The 15,226-nt window shown below is 39.0% G+C and overlaps 1 protein-coding gene across 1 annotated transcript; it reads right to left on the bottom strand.

The window, feature by feature from the left end:
• Nucleotides 1-2,996: 2,996 nt before the first annotated feature.
• LOC135302691 (alpha-1-antitrypsin-like) lies at nucleotides 2,997-8,741 on the bottom strand. The gene is made up of 4 exons (XM_064423489.1): nucleotides 8,069-8,741; nucleotides 6,366-6,636; nucleotides 5,558-5,705; nucleotides 2,997-4,575 (listed from the first exon to the last, which is right to left on the bottom strand). Exons 1-4 carry the CDS (start codon nucleotides 8,724-8,726, stop codon nucleotides 4,384-4,386), a joined length of 1,269 nt encoding a protein of 422 aa, XP_064279559.1. The 5' UTR covers nucleotides 8,727-8,741; the 3' UTR covers nucleotides 2,997-4,383.
• Nucleotides 8,742-15,226: the final 6,485 nt, after the last annotated feature.

Here is a 15,226-nt window from a genome sequence, read left to right as displayed (position 1 = left end):
ACTATTTTCAAAGAATCAGCTTCCCAGCAATTCCAGATCAGCATGGTTAAAGAATCCATCAGTCACGCCCAGTCTTTTGGAAATCTGCCTTAGGTTGTAGGTGCCAGAAATAGACTCTTGGATAATATATGTTGCTGCTGTTGAAGGCAATGGGAAATGAGGGTGAATTACCACACATAGGTATCACCTGCATGTCAGCCAGGAAAAACACAGGGAGAGGAAAGCAGTTTGTTACTTCACTGCACATTCCTGTTTTTGAAAATGGCTGTGTCCCCAGAACATGGGCGAATGCAAGGCCAAACTAGAAATTTTGTGTAGCTCTGCAAAAGGTGAGCCATCCAGAGGAATTGTACAGAAGAGAGTGTGGAATTCTTGGATGCTTTGAGATAAGTGGTGGCTGGGACAGGGGGACTCTTGCTCCGGGAACCAGGGGACTCATATAAAAGACTGACAAACATGCTTTTCCCATTGGCCTGATAATGGTCTATATGGAAGGAATGAAGGAATAATTTCATTATCTCTCCCTCTACTCTCCCTTACTCTGCTCAGTTCTGCAATGTGTCTTGGTTCCTCCTTATAGGAGCAGTTTCATCCCATATCATTAACTTATTTCTGTTGCTGTTTGGTCATCAGATTATCATATTTCAGTTTCTGCTTGGTCATCTGATTATTATATGCTGGCTTTGCATTTTATATTTGAGGGCTTTCCAGGGCAAAGAATTTCTGACTGTAAAAACAAAAGATAAGCAAGATAAATGTGTACATTGCATGATAAATCTTCACACAGCCATTTCTTGTTTCCCTATAAAGATGTATAATTCAAGGTATGTTCATCTAAAAGTTCATCTAAACTGACTTCTTGACATATGTAACTCCATTAAAATCGGGAGATTGGTATCATTGCAAAACTGGTATAAGTAGAATAAAAATCAACTCCTTTCAGTAATTTTATCTTTTTCTGTAGAGGGCATCCCAAATATACTCTCCACGTCTTACAAATGTTTGATCCTTTTCTCCTCAAATAATGAAACTCCTTTAGTCTCCCTTTTCAAAAACCAGCATGACTAACAGAAAGAAAAAAAAGCTGAAGGCTAAGCAAAATTCTGTGACAAAACTGGGAATAGAAACTAGACCTTTCCTACTTTGATTTCAGCTTCTTTCACCAATGCAGTAGGAATCTTTGAATTGAATTTTCATATAAACTCATAGTCTGCTAGAAGAAAGCTGTATAAGCAGAACCAAATACTCTTTTTTTTCCTTCTGTGTTATATCTCAGAAGAAAATAAAGTCCTTTTTTTATTAGGTGTGATTTCTTTTCTCATAACAGACATTTTACCTCAGATGATTATTTCATCACTGTTCAAAAAATAATATTTTATATTTACTACTTTATCTGTACTTAATCTCCTAGCATTGAATGAAAAATATTTCCAAGAGCATACAAGCATTTAGGGCCTGATGTGAATTCCATTGAAGTCCATCAGCCAGCACTGTAATGCTCAATATGGGTGATCTGTCACTGACTGCTCATCTCAGATTTTCCTGATGTATTTTCCATTAAGTTGCCAGATAGCAGAGTTGTAGACATACTTGACACTACCAAAGCTTTTCAAAACTAGTTGTTAGAAGTTTTATAAAAAACCCTCAAATAAAACAGGGATTAAAATGAGTAATAGTAAGTAGAATTCAAGACCAAAATTTTGCTCTGAAAATGTAACTCATCTATGAATTTCTCTTTTCAAAAGATACATCAAACTCATGTAATTAGGACTACAGACCAAAATTCTGAATTAATGACAATGGTACAAGAACTTAGAGATAGCATGTATAACTTCCAGAATTAAAATAAATGGCAGAAAATGAAAATGGTGGTGCCCTCCTGACTGCCAGTGAGGTCAAAGGCCATCTCTTCCAGCCCCTGAGCCTGACTGGTGGCTCCAGAGACCAGGGAGAGCAGAGCAAAAGCAGTAGAGAAGCTGACCAGGGAGAAGAAAATACTCTTGCCAGGTCCTTGGGCAGTCAGTTGCCTGTAAAACTGTAAGGAAGAGTGTGTGTTTCTGAGGGTTATTCACTGGCAGCACCCAAAATGATCTCCATTGTGGGCCTGCTGTTCCTGTGGAGCTCAGTTTTCTTACTCTGCTTGTGGCCACTGAGCTGTTGACAGTTGAGGACAACAGGCTGACATGCAACAAAGAAGCATTTCATGCAGTCAAGGATAAAGAAAAAGTAAAATTGTAAATAGATTTCATATCTGGATACATGCCAAAAACAACTCCTAAATTCATCCATCTGGCCCTTTGAGAACTTCGGTAGTTATTACTTTATCAGGTTATAGCCACATTTGTCATTCTGAAATGTCAGTAAAATAACTTCTAAACATTTTTAGCAATCAAAAAATATGAGTTTCCCTTTGGTCTCTCACTGTCTTTGAGAATGAATTGATCACCTAGAATTTGATTATATCTCTCTGGCTCAGCACTAATTTGGCAGTAGTATTACTGCAGCCGTGCTCTGCTTTGACATCACTGCCAGGTCTGAGGAGTGGGGAGTTATGCTCTTTTCCACCTCCATCTCTGCCTGCTCTCTCTGCCTACCCCTGCACAGTTGTTGGAAGGATATCTGCATGATGTTGGCCTTGGGTGCTGAGCCTTTCTCAACAAGGGGTCCACCTGCCAAGGGAGACTCTCCAATGGCCTTTTTCTGCCAGCTCGTTCCAGTTTGCAGCATCAGGCCACACTTAGCAGGAAACTGCATCCTTGAACTAGTGACAGACTTTCTGGATCATAACAAAAATCTTGGTTTCAATATTTTTAAGGAGGAAAGGGGATATAGATGATGGACAATGCCTATGCTTCCACAGTAGGTTGTATAACATTTTAAATTGCATTTGGGTCATTTATGTTACAACATGATAGAATTAAACTTTCATATTTTATGCTTCATGGTCATTTCTCTGTGCTCAGGTTTGAAGTGTTTCTGGTAACTGCATCATCAAAGCATTGTGGTATCAGCTGAGGAACACCACAAATCATTAATGAGGAGCAGCCTTTTGAAAATAAGCACTCATATTTACTGTGAAAATAAACATACACAATTACAGCAAATGCACAGGACAAATCAGGAGAGACCACCAAAACACATTTGTGCTAACTACATGGGAGCCTCGCAGTCTGTGACTTGACATAGTTTTGAAGGGCTTTTATTGAACTGCCAAATCTTACTTCACATCAGGGTCTCCAGTTCCCTCATTTCTGAGAAGCAGTTGTGAAGGCCTATCAGCATCACCTGGGACTTAGTGTTATTCAAAAATATGCAAATTGCCAGCAGAGAGGAGCTTGTAGGGCTGAGTGGTGAAGGGACACTTTCCCTCTCCTCTGTTGTTCACTCTGGCTCCATTTGTTGCAGTACACAGAGCAGTTCTGGGGAACAGACCTGGCCATCAGCCTGCAGGCACATTCTTGTACTTTTAGAACAGTTTCAGACACATGCCACCATAGGATTCTTCCAAACAAGTGCTAAGCATATGTTTGGAGTTAGCACAGGCCAAGGCCCATTTCCAATAAGTAGATGGGATGCCTTGCAGGGTCAGAATTAAGCAATGTAGATATGACCCGTGATAAGCCAGCTGACCTCATGGTTAGAGAACAGATCTTAGAGCTCTTTATTTACCAGCATAGATGTACACTCTCGAGATAGGATTAATCTCACTGTTTGTTCTTCCCCCTTCCAGGTATTCATATCCTGTCCCTTTTGAACATCCACAAGGGACTTCTATTTACAAGAAATACAAGATTAAATCTATAATGCAATGCCAGTAGAAACTTTTGGATGTCTAGCCAACTAAAACATTTCCCAGCAGTGCTTCCACATAGGATTTTTGTGTAGAGTTTGTTACATTAATGGCCATGGAATAAGACTTGACCTTCAGAGGAAGTGTCTAGGCCTGGTCTAAAGTGACTGACTCTCCCAGTGTGTAATTTGTAGATGTGCCTCCCTTCTACTGGAAACTCTCCCAATATCAGAAGCCAACCTGTAGTTTGCAGAGAATTCATTTGGATTTATCCAGTCAAATTTTTATTTATTTACAGTAAATAAAACTTTCAACTGAGTCTCTCAGCTGGACATTACCTTGATTTTCAAAGATGGCACTGATCACTAAAAGGCTGATGTATCAAATTCTTCACTATTTACTAATAGGTATATCTCAGTGGTTATTTTCTGTGGAAGGACGAAGCAAAATGAATGTTTCTAAGAATGACTGCACTCTTTCCTGATTCTTTGGAAAAAGAAAATTGTTAATAACTGTTGGGATATAATTTTAATCTCAATGGACAACAATTCCATAAAATGCAATTCAAACCAATAAGACCAGCCACTGACCAGTCATTTTTCAGTTGGGTTTACAATTTTTCCCATGAAGAGGATGCTCTGAGTATACTGATCAACAATCAGCAGCAAGAATGGATGATTGAATTTAACAATGGGAGGGGCAGAATGAGGAAGAAAATCTATGCTGCTGGCTGCTGCAGCCTCTGTGCCATTCTCATGGATCTTCAGCAGGGCCTTGTGAGTAGCCTACAATAAAATACAGCAAGAATTAATGTATGAGGAAGATGTGGCGTGAAATTATTCAAATTTACACAAAGTTAATTCAACTACTGCCTTTCACAAAAATTGCTGGTAAGCCAGGAACCAGGAAGAAGGGCACTACAGACCATTGTGTGATTCTTAGAAATGTTGTCTCAATAAGCAAATATTTACACATTCAGTGTTCTTCACCACAGGTGCATCAATGCAGACCTTAGCAACTGCACACCTTGTGGAATTAATTGAAAGTAAAATAACCAAGCAAACTGACAGGGAATGTCAGTTTCACAGGGAAAGGGAATAGGGTTCCAGAACTACTCTGTAAGTATTCCTAACAGCACACGCACACAGTTTAGCCAGGAATTCAACCTTGCTACCAAATTTTTTGTTAAATTATTGTTGGGCATTTTTAATATTTTTCTTTTACTAGCCCCCAAATGCTAGAAAATTGTAAGAGATGTTTTCAGAATGGTTGTAAAAATGCTAGTTTTTATCTACACATTATTTTCAGTAAATTGGTTGTTTTCCTCAAGTCTGGTCCATTTTATGTTTTTAGCACTCAACAGAGTCTTAATAGCAACAGCAGTTTCTAAATCTTTTAAAATTACAGAATGCATGTTAGAAAAAGGCCACTTTTTCTGTCAGGGTGCTGATGCAAGACATGCACAACATGGTCATCCATAGGTACTTCTTTTACGTGTACAAAATATGCTGTGTTTAGTTTCCTGGTTAAATACTAAAACCCACCTCTACATCTATCCTCCATCTTTGCTTGTCAGATAAAAGAAAATATACTTATCTCCAGATCTTGGAGAAGTCTGAGGGAATTTAAAGGGACTTTATCAGCTAAATGTTCTATTTCAGAGTATCAGCCAGCCCTAGCAATAAGTCAAATTTCACAGGTGAACTTAGGGTAAGGCAATTGGTTGTTAAAGAATCCGTAGATGGTTGCTTCTGCTGATAAACTTACTTTTGAAACCTTCACATTTCGGTTTCCTGTGATTCCAGACAGATCAGCCTGGTTAGAAAACACATCGGTTACACCCAGATTCATTAAGATCCTCTTTAAGTCATAGGTGCCTGAAATTGATAATTTTGGAATATGCAATTCCATCCTCCTGTCAATACAAAAGTAAATTATGGTAGTTATTGCAATCAGAACATGCCTTGGACTGAAGATTCCTAGCTTGATGGTAGTTCTTCTGTGCTAGAATGCTAATCTTTTCATCTGAGAAACATGGCAAGAAAAAGAAGATAGGAAGATGCTGATCTGAGGAGGATAGAAAAATATGGAAGGAGAAAGACATCAGTTCATATTTCTTTTATGATCCTGCAACAGAGTCACTTTATGGGAGAGTAAACAGTAGTGCTGCCAGCATTTTTGGGACAAAGTTTGATTTCTTATTCTAACCTTGAAGTTTCTGCTTTTGGAATTCCCACCCCATTCCCTCTAAGGGACTGATTGCTATGTCACAGTATTACCACTCAAAATATTTTGCCTGAGATGAGGGAAATGGTGATACTTAGCATCAACTGAAAAATGTATGGGGAAAAAAGAATTAAATTTCCCACTTCAGAGACCTCTTCTCCCATCACAAAACAATGATGATTCTAATTTTTGCTGAAAGTATCAAATCATTTGGTCTGATCCTTTATACTTCTTCTGTTGTTTAAACCTCCCATCAAAAATGCAAGGTAGTAACTCTAAAACCTGACCATAGCATTCAGACTTCAGGTTCTGACTACTTTGAATCATCAAATCAAAATTCTATATTTACCATCTTTGAAGAGATCTTTCCCATTTAGAAATGGTGTTTTTTGTCAGGGCACTTTCCAACTGTTTCATTTTTCCTTTCTTGGGCAGGATAAACAATGCTGTAACATCTCCCTTGTAAGGAATCTGCACCACCTTGCAAGACAGCTTCCTGTCAGAGTATGCTTTATAAAATCCATCTCGAGTCATCATCTCCACTTCAACTGAGGTCTTTGCATTCACATGGAAAAAGTCCTTGTGAGTCCCCTTAATATTGAAAGGATTTTCCCAGTAAGCTTAAAACCAAAAGAGAAAGAATGGAATTGAATACTTATTTCAGTGAGGATATGTTAATTTGTCCAGACTAATTTACAGTAAATAAAACCATATCTGAGTATTTACACTTGGAGATAAGAGGTGTTCAAAGTTTATTAAATATCTTATTCTCTGTAACAATTAAATACCACAGGTTAAATTTTGTGTGGACAATCTTTCTAAGTCAGATAAATTAAAAGAAGTAACTTCATTGTATTACCTTATGTTTTATTTGAAGCAAATGAAAACTGACCAGAATCCAGGGATTTGCTGTTTTCAGAGTATTGTTTGTAAAGCAAGTTTCACAGCAGATGTTTAACTTTTAAAAGGTAGCATGTTATGCTCCTCACATGGTTTCCTGTATGCTTTTCATCTTGTAATACAAAGGAAGAGCTTACATGCTAGAGAAACACAAACTTTTGGACCTGAACATGACTGCATTATGGAATAAAGCCTCAAGGTCTTCAGTCTTCAAGATGCTTTGCTCTATATGTTTATTCAACTGAATATGATATTTTATTTTGTAATAAAAAAAGTTCATTCACTAAACAAATAGACTGGGATTACAGCTTGCCATTCTGTAAGTATGTTTTTTTGGCATTTTTTTTTAAATGATGAATAGAAATAGTGTAATTTAAAAAATAAATAAAGGAATATAAACTCCACAATATTAAACTTTATAAGTTTAAGCCTTCTCCCTTGCCCTCCAGGAAAGAAATTTGCTCTGGTATGGTGCTTAGACTAGGAAACCTGAGATTAGGTCACCAAAATTTATAAAGTATTTGAAATAAAATATTTTTTTATTTTGCTAAAAGTCCATAATTTCCAAATATTCCTTTCTGGGTGGGAAAATCCATGTATGTCCTGCATGCTGCTACAAATGAACACCCAAGAAGAAGTTAATTTCCAAAGCAATACATTCAAATACCTCTTGGGATGTGTGTAATATGATGACAAGGTGTAGAACATCTGGACTCCAACTCCAGAGGTACCTACCCATGTAATAGTTATGGACTGTAAGTAAATTGAAGTTTTTGGCAATTTTTGTTATGTCTTCAGATTTTAGTCTTCTACTTCACACATACAATATGAAAACATTTTGATTTTTAAAATAATAAGTAGATGAAGTCTGACAGGATAATTTAACAATTAATGAATCTGTTGTTCCCTGGCAATTCCCTGAACATGATATTACAAGTAAATGAACTTTTATGCTTAGAAGTCTAAATATGTGCTAGAAAAATTTAGATGTGGAAGAGGTTTCAGAGTGGTGGAGATTTCAGAGTATTTTTTCATAATAGGCTCATGTAACATGTTCATTTAAAAATTATTCAGAAATAACTTGGTGTACTTGTTTTACTTCAGGTGAAACAGCACAAAACAGATGCAGTAAATAGAATCTGTGTAACTTACCTTTGAAATAAATGTAGTTAACAATTACTATCAGAGTGTTTGGATCAAGGTCCTCAAGTACTTGGTTTATATTCCCATGGGTTTTATTCTTTACATAGTCATTGATGTCTCTTTTAGCTTCAGTGGAATTCTGGAAGCCACTAGAGACAACTTTTCCTCTGTAGAGTTTTTTGATGTCCTTCAGAAAGGTTTTCATTGGCTTCAGGTGTTTGTCCATGAACAGGGTGTTGCCCATGCTCAGCTGCACCTGGCTGCCTGGGCAGTTCAGCAAGCGGAGGAGCTGACGAAAGCCGTGGTGTATCTCCTCCTTCTGGATGCTGCTGAGGTTAAAGGCCAGTCCTTCCAGCAGCTGAGCCTGGCTGCTGCCTCGGGAGCCCAGGGCCAGAAGGGCAAGGGCAGCAGAGATGCTGACTGGGGAAAAGAAAACGTTCTTGTCAGGTTCTTGAGTGGTTGCTTGCCTGTAAAAGTGAAAGGCAAAGTCTGTATTGCTCGGGATTATCCTTTGGCAGGACTCAAGAGGATCTACCTCGAGAGAATGCTGCTCCTGGGTGTCGGTTGCCTCGGGCTGGTCAGTGTGGTGACCAGTCTGGGTCAGACTGTGGACACTGAGGTGAAGCATGGCCACCAGCAAGCACAGTGGGAGCATGGCCTTCATCATTCTTCACAGATACTGCGTGGACAAAGAACAAAAAATCTTGGATGCTGGAGGTTGGCTGTATCAACACCTCATCTTTTATTTCTGTCTGCTACTGCCTTCAAGTGGAAATCACTGTTATGTCCTGACCTCCTCCTTTGCTTTTAAATCCTTGTGCTTCTGAGTTTATCTGTAATTCCTATGCATTGTTACCTACTTAAGTTCTGCTCTAGCTAAAAAAGTTCCTTGTTAATGGGGAAAGAAACATGTGAGTATTAAAGAAAAATAAGAGTCCAAGGGAGAGAAGAAGTGAAAAGGTGCTTTATTTTTGAACTGGCAAAGCAACACCTTAGAAGCCTTCTGATTAATTATTTTGTGCTTATCTCTTCAGACCTCCAAGGATGATTATGCTATTAGGGTTTGAATGAGGTTTATGCTAAAAAATAGTACTACACTGCTATATCAAAGGAAAACAATATGAGATTGCAGAATTCAAGAGTGCTATTTTCTCTCATTCCTGACTCATTTTACCATACAAAGTGACTAATCATAAAAGCTGGTAAAATTTTTCTGCTTCAATACCTGATTAAATTAGAGTATGTTTGTCTGTTTTAAATGACCACTCATGTGTCACCTGTCTTCTAGATGGGCTCCTTCTTGTGTGTATCCCACATCTGGTTATGGGAAGGTGAGGCCATTGTGTGGACTTGGCCTCTCCTGTCTTTCCAAGCTTCATATCAGCAGGAAAGTATCCTTTCATAAGGTAAATATGCCTAAGGCCAGAGTAGTGCTCAGCAGCAAGACTGGATCAGGGCACCTTGGACATTTGTAGTGACTGTGATCACTTTTTGTCTTTGTTTGCTTACTTCTTTCTCTTTTACCAGTTAAACCAAGAACATGCTGGGTTGGTTTGTGGTGTCTAAGATGCTTAACCTGTCAGAAAACAAGTAAGAGCTACTCCCACTAACATGGTACCAGTGAGTAGAAAAGCTCCAAATAGCCTTCACCTAATGTCCTGCTTGAAACAGATGAGCTTCAGGCAGAAAAACACAAGCTACCTGCTTACCAGTCAATGGTAAAAGACACGGGTTCAGCAGAGCAGATGAGATGTTTACTGGGATTCTCTCCACCCTGGGACAGCACTCTGACCACCAAGGTTTGGGTGAAAAGGAGCCAGCTTGTATTTTTGCAGCTTTGCTCTGTGTGATCTGAGTAAATTGGAATTTGCAGAGGACATTGGCATAGAAAGATCAGGTTGTGAATTCTGTCTGGGTTATCTTAGTGTAAGCAAGATACTTACTCATTCCCTTCAGTTTTGGTTATCTGATTGTAAGCTTTAGGGAGAATTAGTAATGATAAATAAAATTGACAGTTGAGAAGTCGGAATACTTCTGTTATTGAAGCATATTTTTTCTAGATGTTTTTGAGCTATTTGGGATAAATATTCATAGTAGAATTATACTCTGTGGAGCTGCTATAATGAATCCCCAGAATTTGCTATTCAGTATTTCTTGAAATTAAGTTCAGTTGTCATTTGAGTACTTAGAAATTAGATTTCACCCTTGAAAGCAGATGTGCTTTATGACTCACTTAGCTAAATACCATACAGCTGGGTCAAAGTCATTATGATAAAGATAACTGGGTACTTACTTTACAATCAGAGGGCTCGTGCTGTCAATGGGCTGTGCTGTTTCTTGCTGCTTTACTCATAGTGCTGTTTTCCTCTGTTAAATATTACATGGCTTCAGATACATATTACCTGGAAGCACAAAGCTGAATGTCGGTGAAGCCAGTGTTCTTGGACCTTGTATGCATGTGTCCACATCTCTTCACTCCAAACAGAGCAAAGACCACTGGGACCAGGCTGCTCAGTAGAGTACAGTGTTACATTCCAAAGGGTATGCAACTCCTAAGCAAATATTTATTGGAAATGATATTTTGGTGTCAAGAGCACAGCACTCTGCCCTGTGTGCTACCTGAGATGAATATAACTGCTCATCTGGAGACACAATTTTGCCCAGTACTAAGCTCTGAAGGCCAGGGTGAGGCAGCCACAAGGAGCACCACTTGTTCTTCAGTCATGCTACTCAGCTTACTGGGCTCCATTTATGTGTCAATGTCTCATCTTTTATTTCTACACTGTAGAAACCCCACTGGTAGGTACCCAGGGACCAATGAGTCCTCTTGGCCTCATAAATAAAGAGGGTACCTTGTTCGGTCTTGTAATGGTCTCCTCACAATCAAATGATTATTTCTGTATCTCTGTTAAGGACCACCTAGCCTATCAAGATCTGGAAAGTACTTAATTTAGATTTCAGCTCTTGAAAAAGCTGTATAAAATATGTACCATCACTGCAAATGCCCAAAGACAATACTGAACAAATGCAACTGCTGTAATGTATACGAACAGCAGCCTAGTCTCAAATACATCAAACAATAACAAATGATGGAAGAGAGTAACCCAGAAATATTAACCAGTAATAAGGCAGTGTCAAACTGTGAGTCTCGACCTTCTTCTAAAGATGTATTTCCCAGGAATCTTCCAAAGAATATGAAGATAAGTGCTGTGAAGCAGGTTTACCCCCATTCACCAATGGATGAGCATAGTTTGGTCAGCCAGCCAGGACAATGCCTGTTTAGTCTCTCTATGCCTCTGCTACACCTTGCAGGACTTGTTCAGTAAGAGACAGCACAATCCCCTTGATGCTGTAGAACCAAGGAGCTGTGTATGTAAAACTGTGTAAGCACAGCAGCTCCCAGCTATGCTGCTTTCAGAGATTGTTCTTTACCTGCTGGGATCATGGCCTTGGTCATGCAGATGGGTTCCCTGCATGGTATTTACAGACTCAACCCTTTTTTTTTTCATTTTCTTTTTTTTTTTTTTTTTAAATTTCAGAATATAGCTTAGCTCTGCAGTTTGCCTTAGATAGAACCAATGTTTGCTGTTAAGTATTTTGATTTTTGAATTTGTATTTTTTCTTATTAGAGTACCAACTGCTGCTGTCTCTTGGAGCATTTGTGAATGTCAGGTGAGGCTAGATAAAATAGCCTGTTTTCTTTTTTTGTCAGTCACAAGCACTCTGCATTTAAATTGAATGAATGTATAAGCCAGAATGCCTTATGCCACAAGTGCAGTGTTTCAGGGAAAACGAGAGAGGTGCTCGTGGTGCTCCAAGACAGGCTGTTGGTGGTTCTGGGCACTTTTTTAGTCATAGAGGTGAACATTGTTAAATATTTACACTTCTGTTAAACATTACATGGATTAAAAAAACTCCAGCTGTCTGAGGACACAGATAAATGCTGATGTAGCCATGCAGAGAAGGTAGAAGTCAGGGCTTGCTGGGCTAGCTGGCTTTGATGTTTGTTGTCCCCAAACATGCATTGCAGCCATCTGCCATCTCTGAAGAGGAGAGGTCCATGGCCATGAGCAGCTGTACTACCAGATACACCTCCCTAGCTTATTGCGAGCTAGTGACACAAGTGCTAAGGCATCTCCTGAAGTGTGTTAGGGCCTGCACTGGGGCTTTAGATTTTTGATCATGCATCTTGGGCACCTCCTTCAACATGGCGCTAAGAAAAGCAGATCAGAAGAGGCAATTAACACATAACTTGGGGTTTTTTCCCCACAAATGAGCTTGGCAGCAGTTCAGAAACTGTCCTACATTCAGAAGCTTTCTTTGAGCCTTGGTTTGGTCACAACAGAAGAGGAAACCTGGGCCATGGACTCTCCTGAGCAGCTGTAGAGCCAGCTGAAGCAGAAGGTAGCAGGAGAGAGACAGTACTGTAAAAAATTGTATTGCAAGCATTGGGGCTAATTCTGGATTCCTCTATGACTCTGAGGTGTCATTCTGAGGGGTATTCAAGATTTTCTCTAGTTTTCTTTTAATAGTTATCTATGTAAAAAGCTGTCTCAATTAGAGAAGCACAGTAAAAAATACAACTTGGTTATAAAAAGATGTGCAAAATTGTTGTGTTGCCATTTTCATATTTCAAAGCCTTGAAAATAATATTTCGGAATTAAAGTCTCAGGAAAGAAAGGAGATGATCCCATTTTGTTTCATTCATTAAACTCTCAAAAGCTTCCCTTCTATGTATTGCATTTATTAAACCTGAGAAGAACCGGAATTCATGCGTCAAATACACACTTTTCTGTGTTGTGTGGAAAGTGAATTTCTTAAATATGGAAACAGACTTCTTAAATCCATGTTTATGGACCAAACAAAAAATGTCCTAATAGTCAGTCTGTACTTCATTGAGACATTTGGCAGATGTTTGGAATAAATGTTAAGGTGTTTGATATTTCCTGGCCAAGTCATGTTTTTATCCAAGAGCCCTGTTGTTACTAAAAGAGTTTCATTTTAAAACTCTGACTTTGAAAACGTTAGTTGTGCTAGTGGGAAGTTTGTCCATGAAAGTGTTACTAATCCTAAGTAGTTATGTATTATTGTTTTATTTAGTAGTAGTAATGATTGGCTTACAAGAAACTTTAAGACATGCAAATACAGGCTCTGGATGCACTGAAATGTCTCTCAGTCATCTGCTTCATTTTTCTTGTTAGCCCACTTGTGAAAGAAACATAATTCTGCTCTTAGTTCTAATACAAACACAGGTCATGTGCAAAGTCATTCTGATCTGATGTATTGTGTTTATCCTTTCAAGGGAGGAAATGTTGATTTTTGTCATTGATACTAAAGAAAACTCTCCCCTCATGTTTTCACTTGGCTTGGACTGTTGGCACTGCTGAATTTCTGTAAGCAGTTACACAGTGGCTGTTCACTGAGCCGTGCCTAACAAAGTAATGAGGTTTAATTAGCCCAACTTAATCTGACAGTGTGCTCCTGGCACACTATCAGTTTCTACAGCTGCTTAGTGATGCATGCATGCATATGAAATAAAGATCACTCCTTGAAATTCTTTGCTTTTTGTATTATGTAATCGAATTTCAAGTTGTCTTTGCCTACATTCTCTGCTTCCCTCTGTACAATATAAAAACAGGTCTCAGTTAAGCAAATTGACATTTTCGTCAGTTTGTATTTGATAGAGGCTATTTTCAAGCTACAAATTTCAATTTCTTGTTGTTTAATCACAGAAAAAGTTTGGATCACACAAGAACCCAAAATCTGTGCAGTCAAGCCCCTAATCCTTAATATCTCCAACACATAAAATTGTTTCAGAGTGCAAAAGCTGTGAGTACTGCACACAGGCTGCTTAAGGCAGCATCAAGTCTGCACAGAGAAGATAATGGATTATAGTTTACAGCATCTTCCCTTGCACTTTCTTTTTTCCAATGATGTTGATGACCATCATGCCTTATATGGATTTACAAAACTCCGAGCCAAGGTTTCATCAGTGGTTTTTGCTACAGACAGTTTAACCTACAGCTATAATCAGTGATAACTGCTGAGTAGTGAGAAGACAAGATTCAGCAGCCCTGGCTAGTGCAGCCTCAGTGTGCTTCCCAGCAAAATTCAGGAGGTCTTTGTGAACATCCTGCAAAGAAAGTGGGCAAATTTCATAGGAACAGAGGTGGACAGCAAAAGTGTAAAGGGAGGTTGCTGATGCAGTGGCTTCCTGGAATGATTTCATCTGAGGAATCCTAGCCCAGGGACTCGAGACAGACCTATCTTGTGGACAGGAGGGAACTGGAAATGCCAGAAAGAGGTTGAAGTGAAAAAGTAAGGGAGATGTTCTGTGCTTCTCTAACAAAACACATGTATGCACTTAGTAATAAAATCTTGTTCAACTTTTGTCCAGCTATGTTGTCCAATGGTTTCTTGCAGCAGATATATAATCAATATAGCAGAGAAACATTAAAACTCAGTGATTATAATCGGACATTAAAACATATTTCTAAAACTGTCTATATAAAGTATTTTCCTTTTTGGGAAAACATCAAGTGTCCCAGTGTGTTTTCCCCATAGGTTTTGTGCCTGTGCAGCAGAATCTTAGAATCAAAATCTAGGATGGAGAGACCTCCAAAGGCCGTCTAGTCCAGCCCTTTGCACAAAACATCAGCTTTCTCCGGTACATGTCTCCAAGCACGTGTATTTTGCATCCTCTCCGGACCACGTCTTCCAGACTGAACCACTGCATGGTAAAAATGTGTTCCTCATTAGAATTTTTTACATTCAAACAGCTGTGTTCTTTGATCTTCAGTGTCTTCCAGCTCCAGCATCATACATCTTTGTCATGATCCAGGGACTTCTGATCTGTCATTTACAGAGAAACCATTGCATTTTCTGAGCTGAACCTTGCTTAGCATTAATTGAGGGAGAGCTTCCATGGATCTTCTGCCCTTCCATTTATCTCAGGGGGGTCTTTGTGAAGCATAATCCACGTGGATGCTTTGTCCAGCCCCCTCCCCCACCAGCTGACTTTTTTTTGAGTCACGAAAAGACTCAAAGGAGAAAATTAAATGTTCTTGTCACCTGCTATTGCCTAGATCTGCTTGTAAAGCCAAAATTGCTGGTGCTTACCTTCAGTAGAGTCAGGTTTTGACTACACTGCTACTTTCCAGGGACTTA

The sequence above is a fragment of the Passer domesticus genome, chromosome 6 (assembly GCF_036417665.1).
Source record: "Passer domesticus isolate bPasDom1 chromosome 6, bPasDom1.hap1, whole genome shotgun sequence".
Classification (NCBI taxonomy): domain Eukaryota; kingdom Metazoa; phylum Chordata; class Aves; order Passeriformes; family Passeridae; genus Passer; species Passer domesticus.
This window is presented reverse-complemented; position numbering and strand designations above follow the sequence as displayed.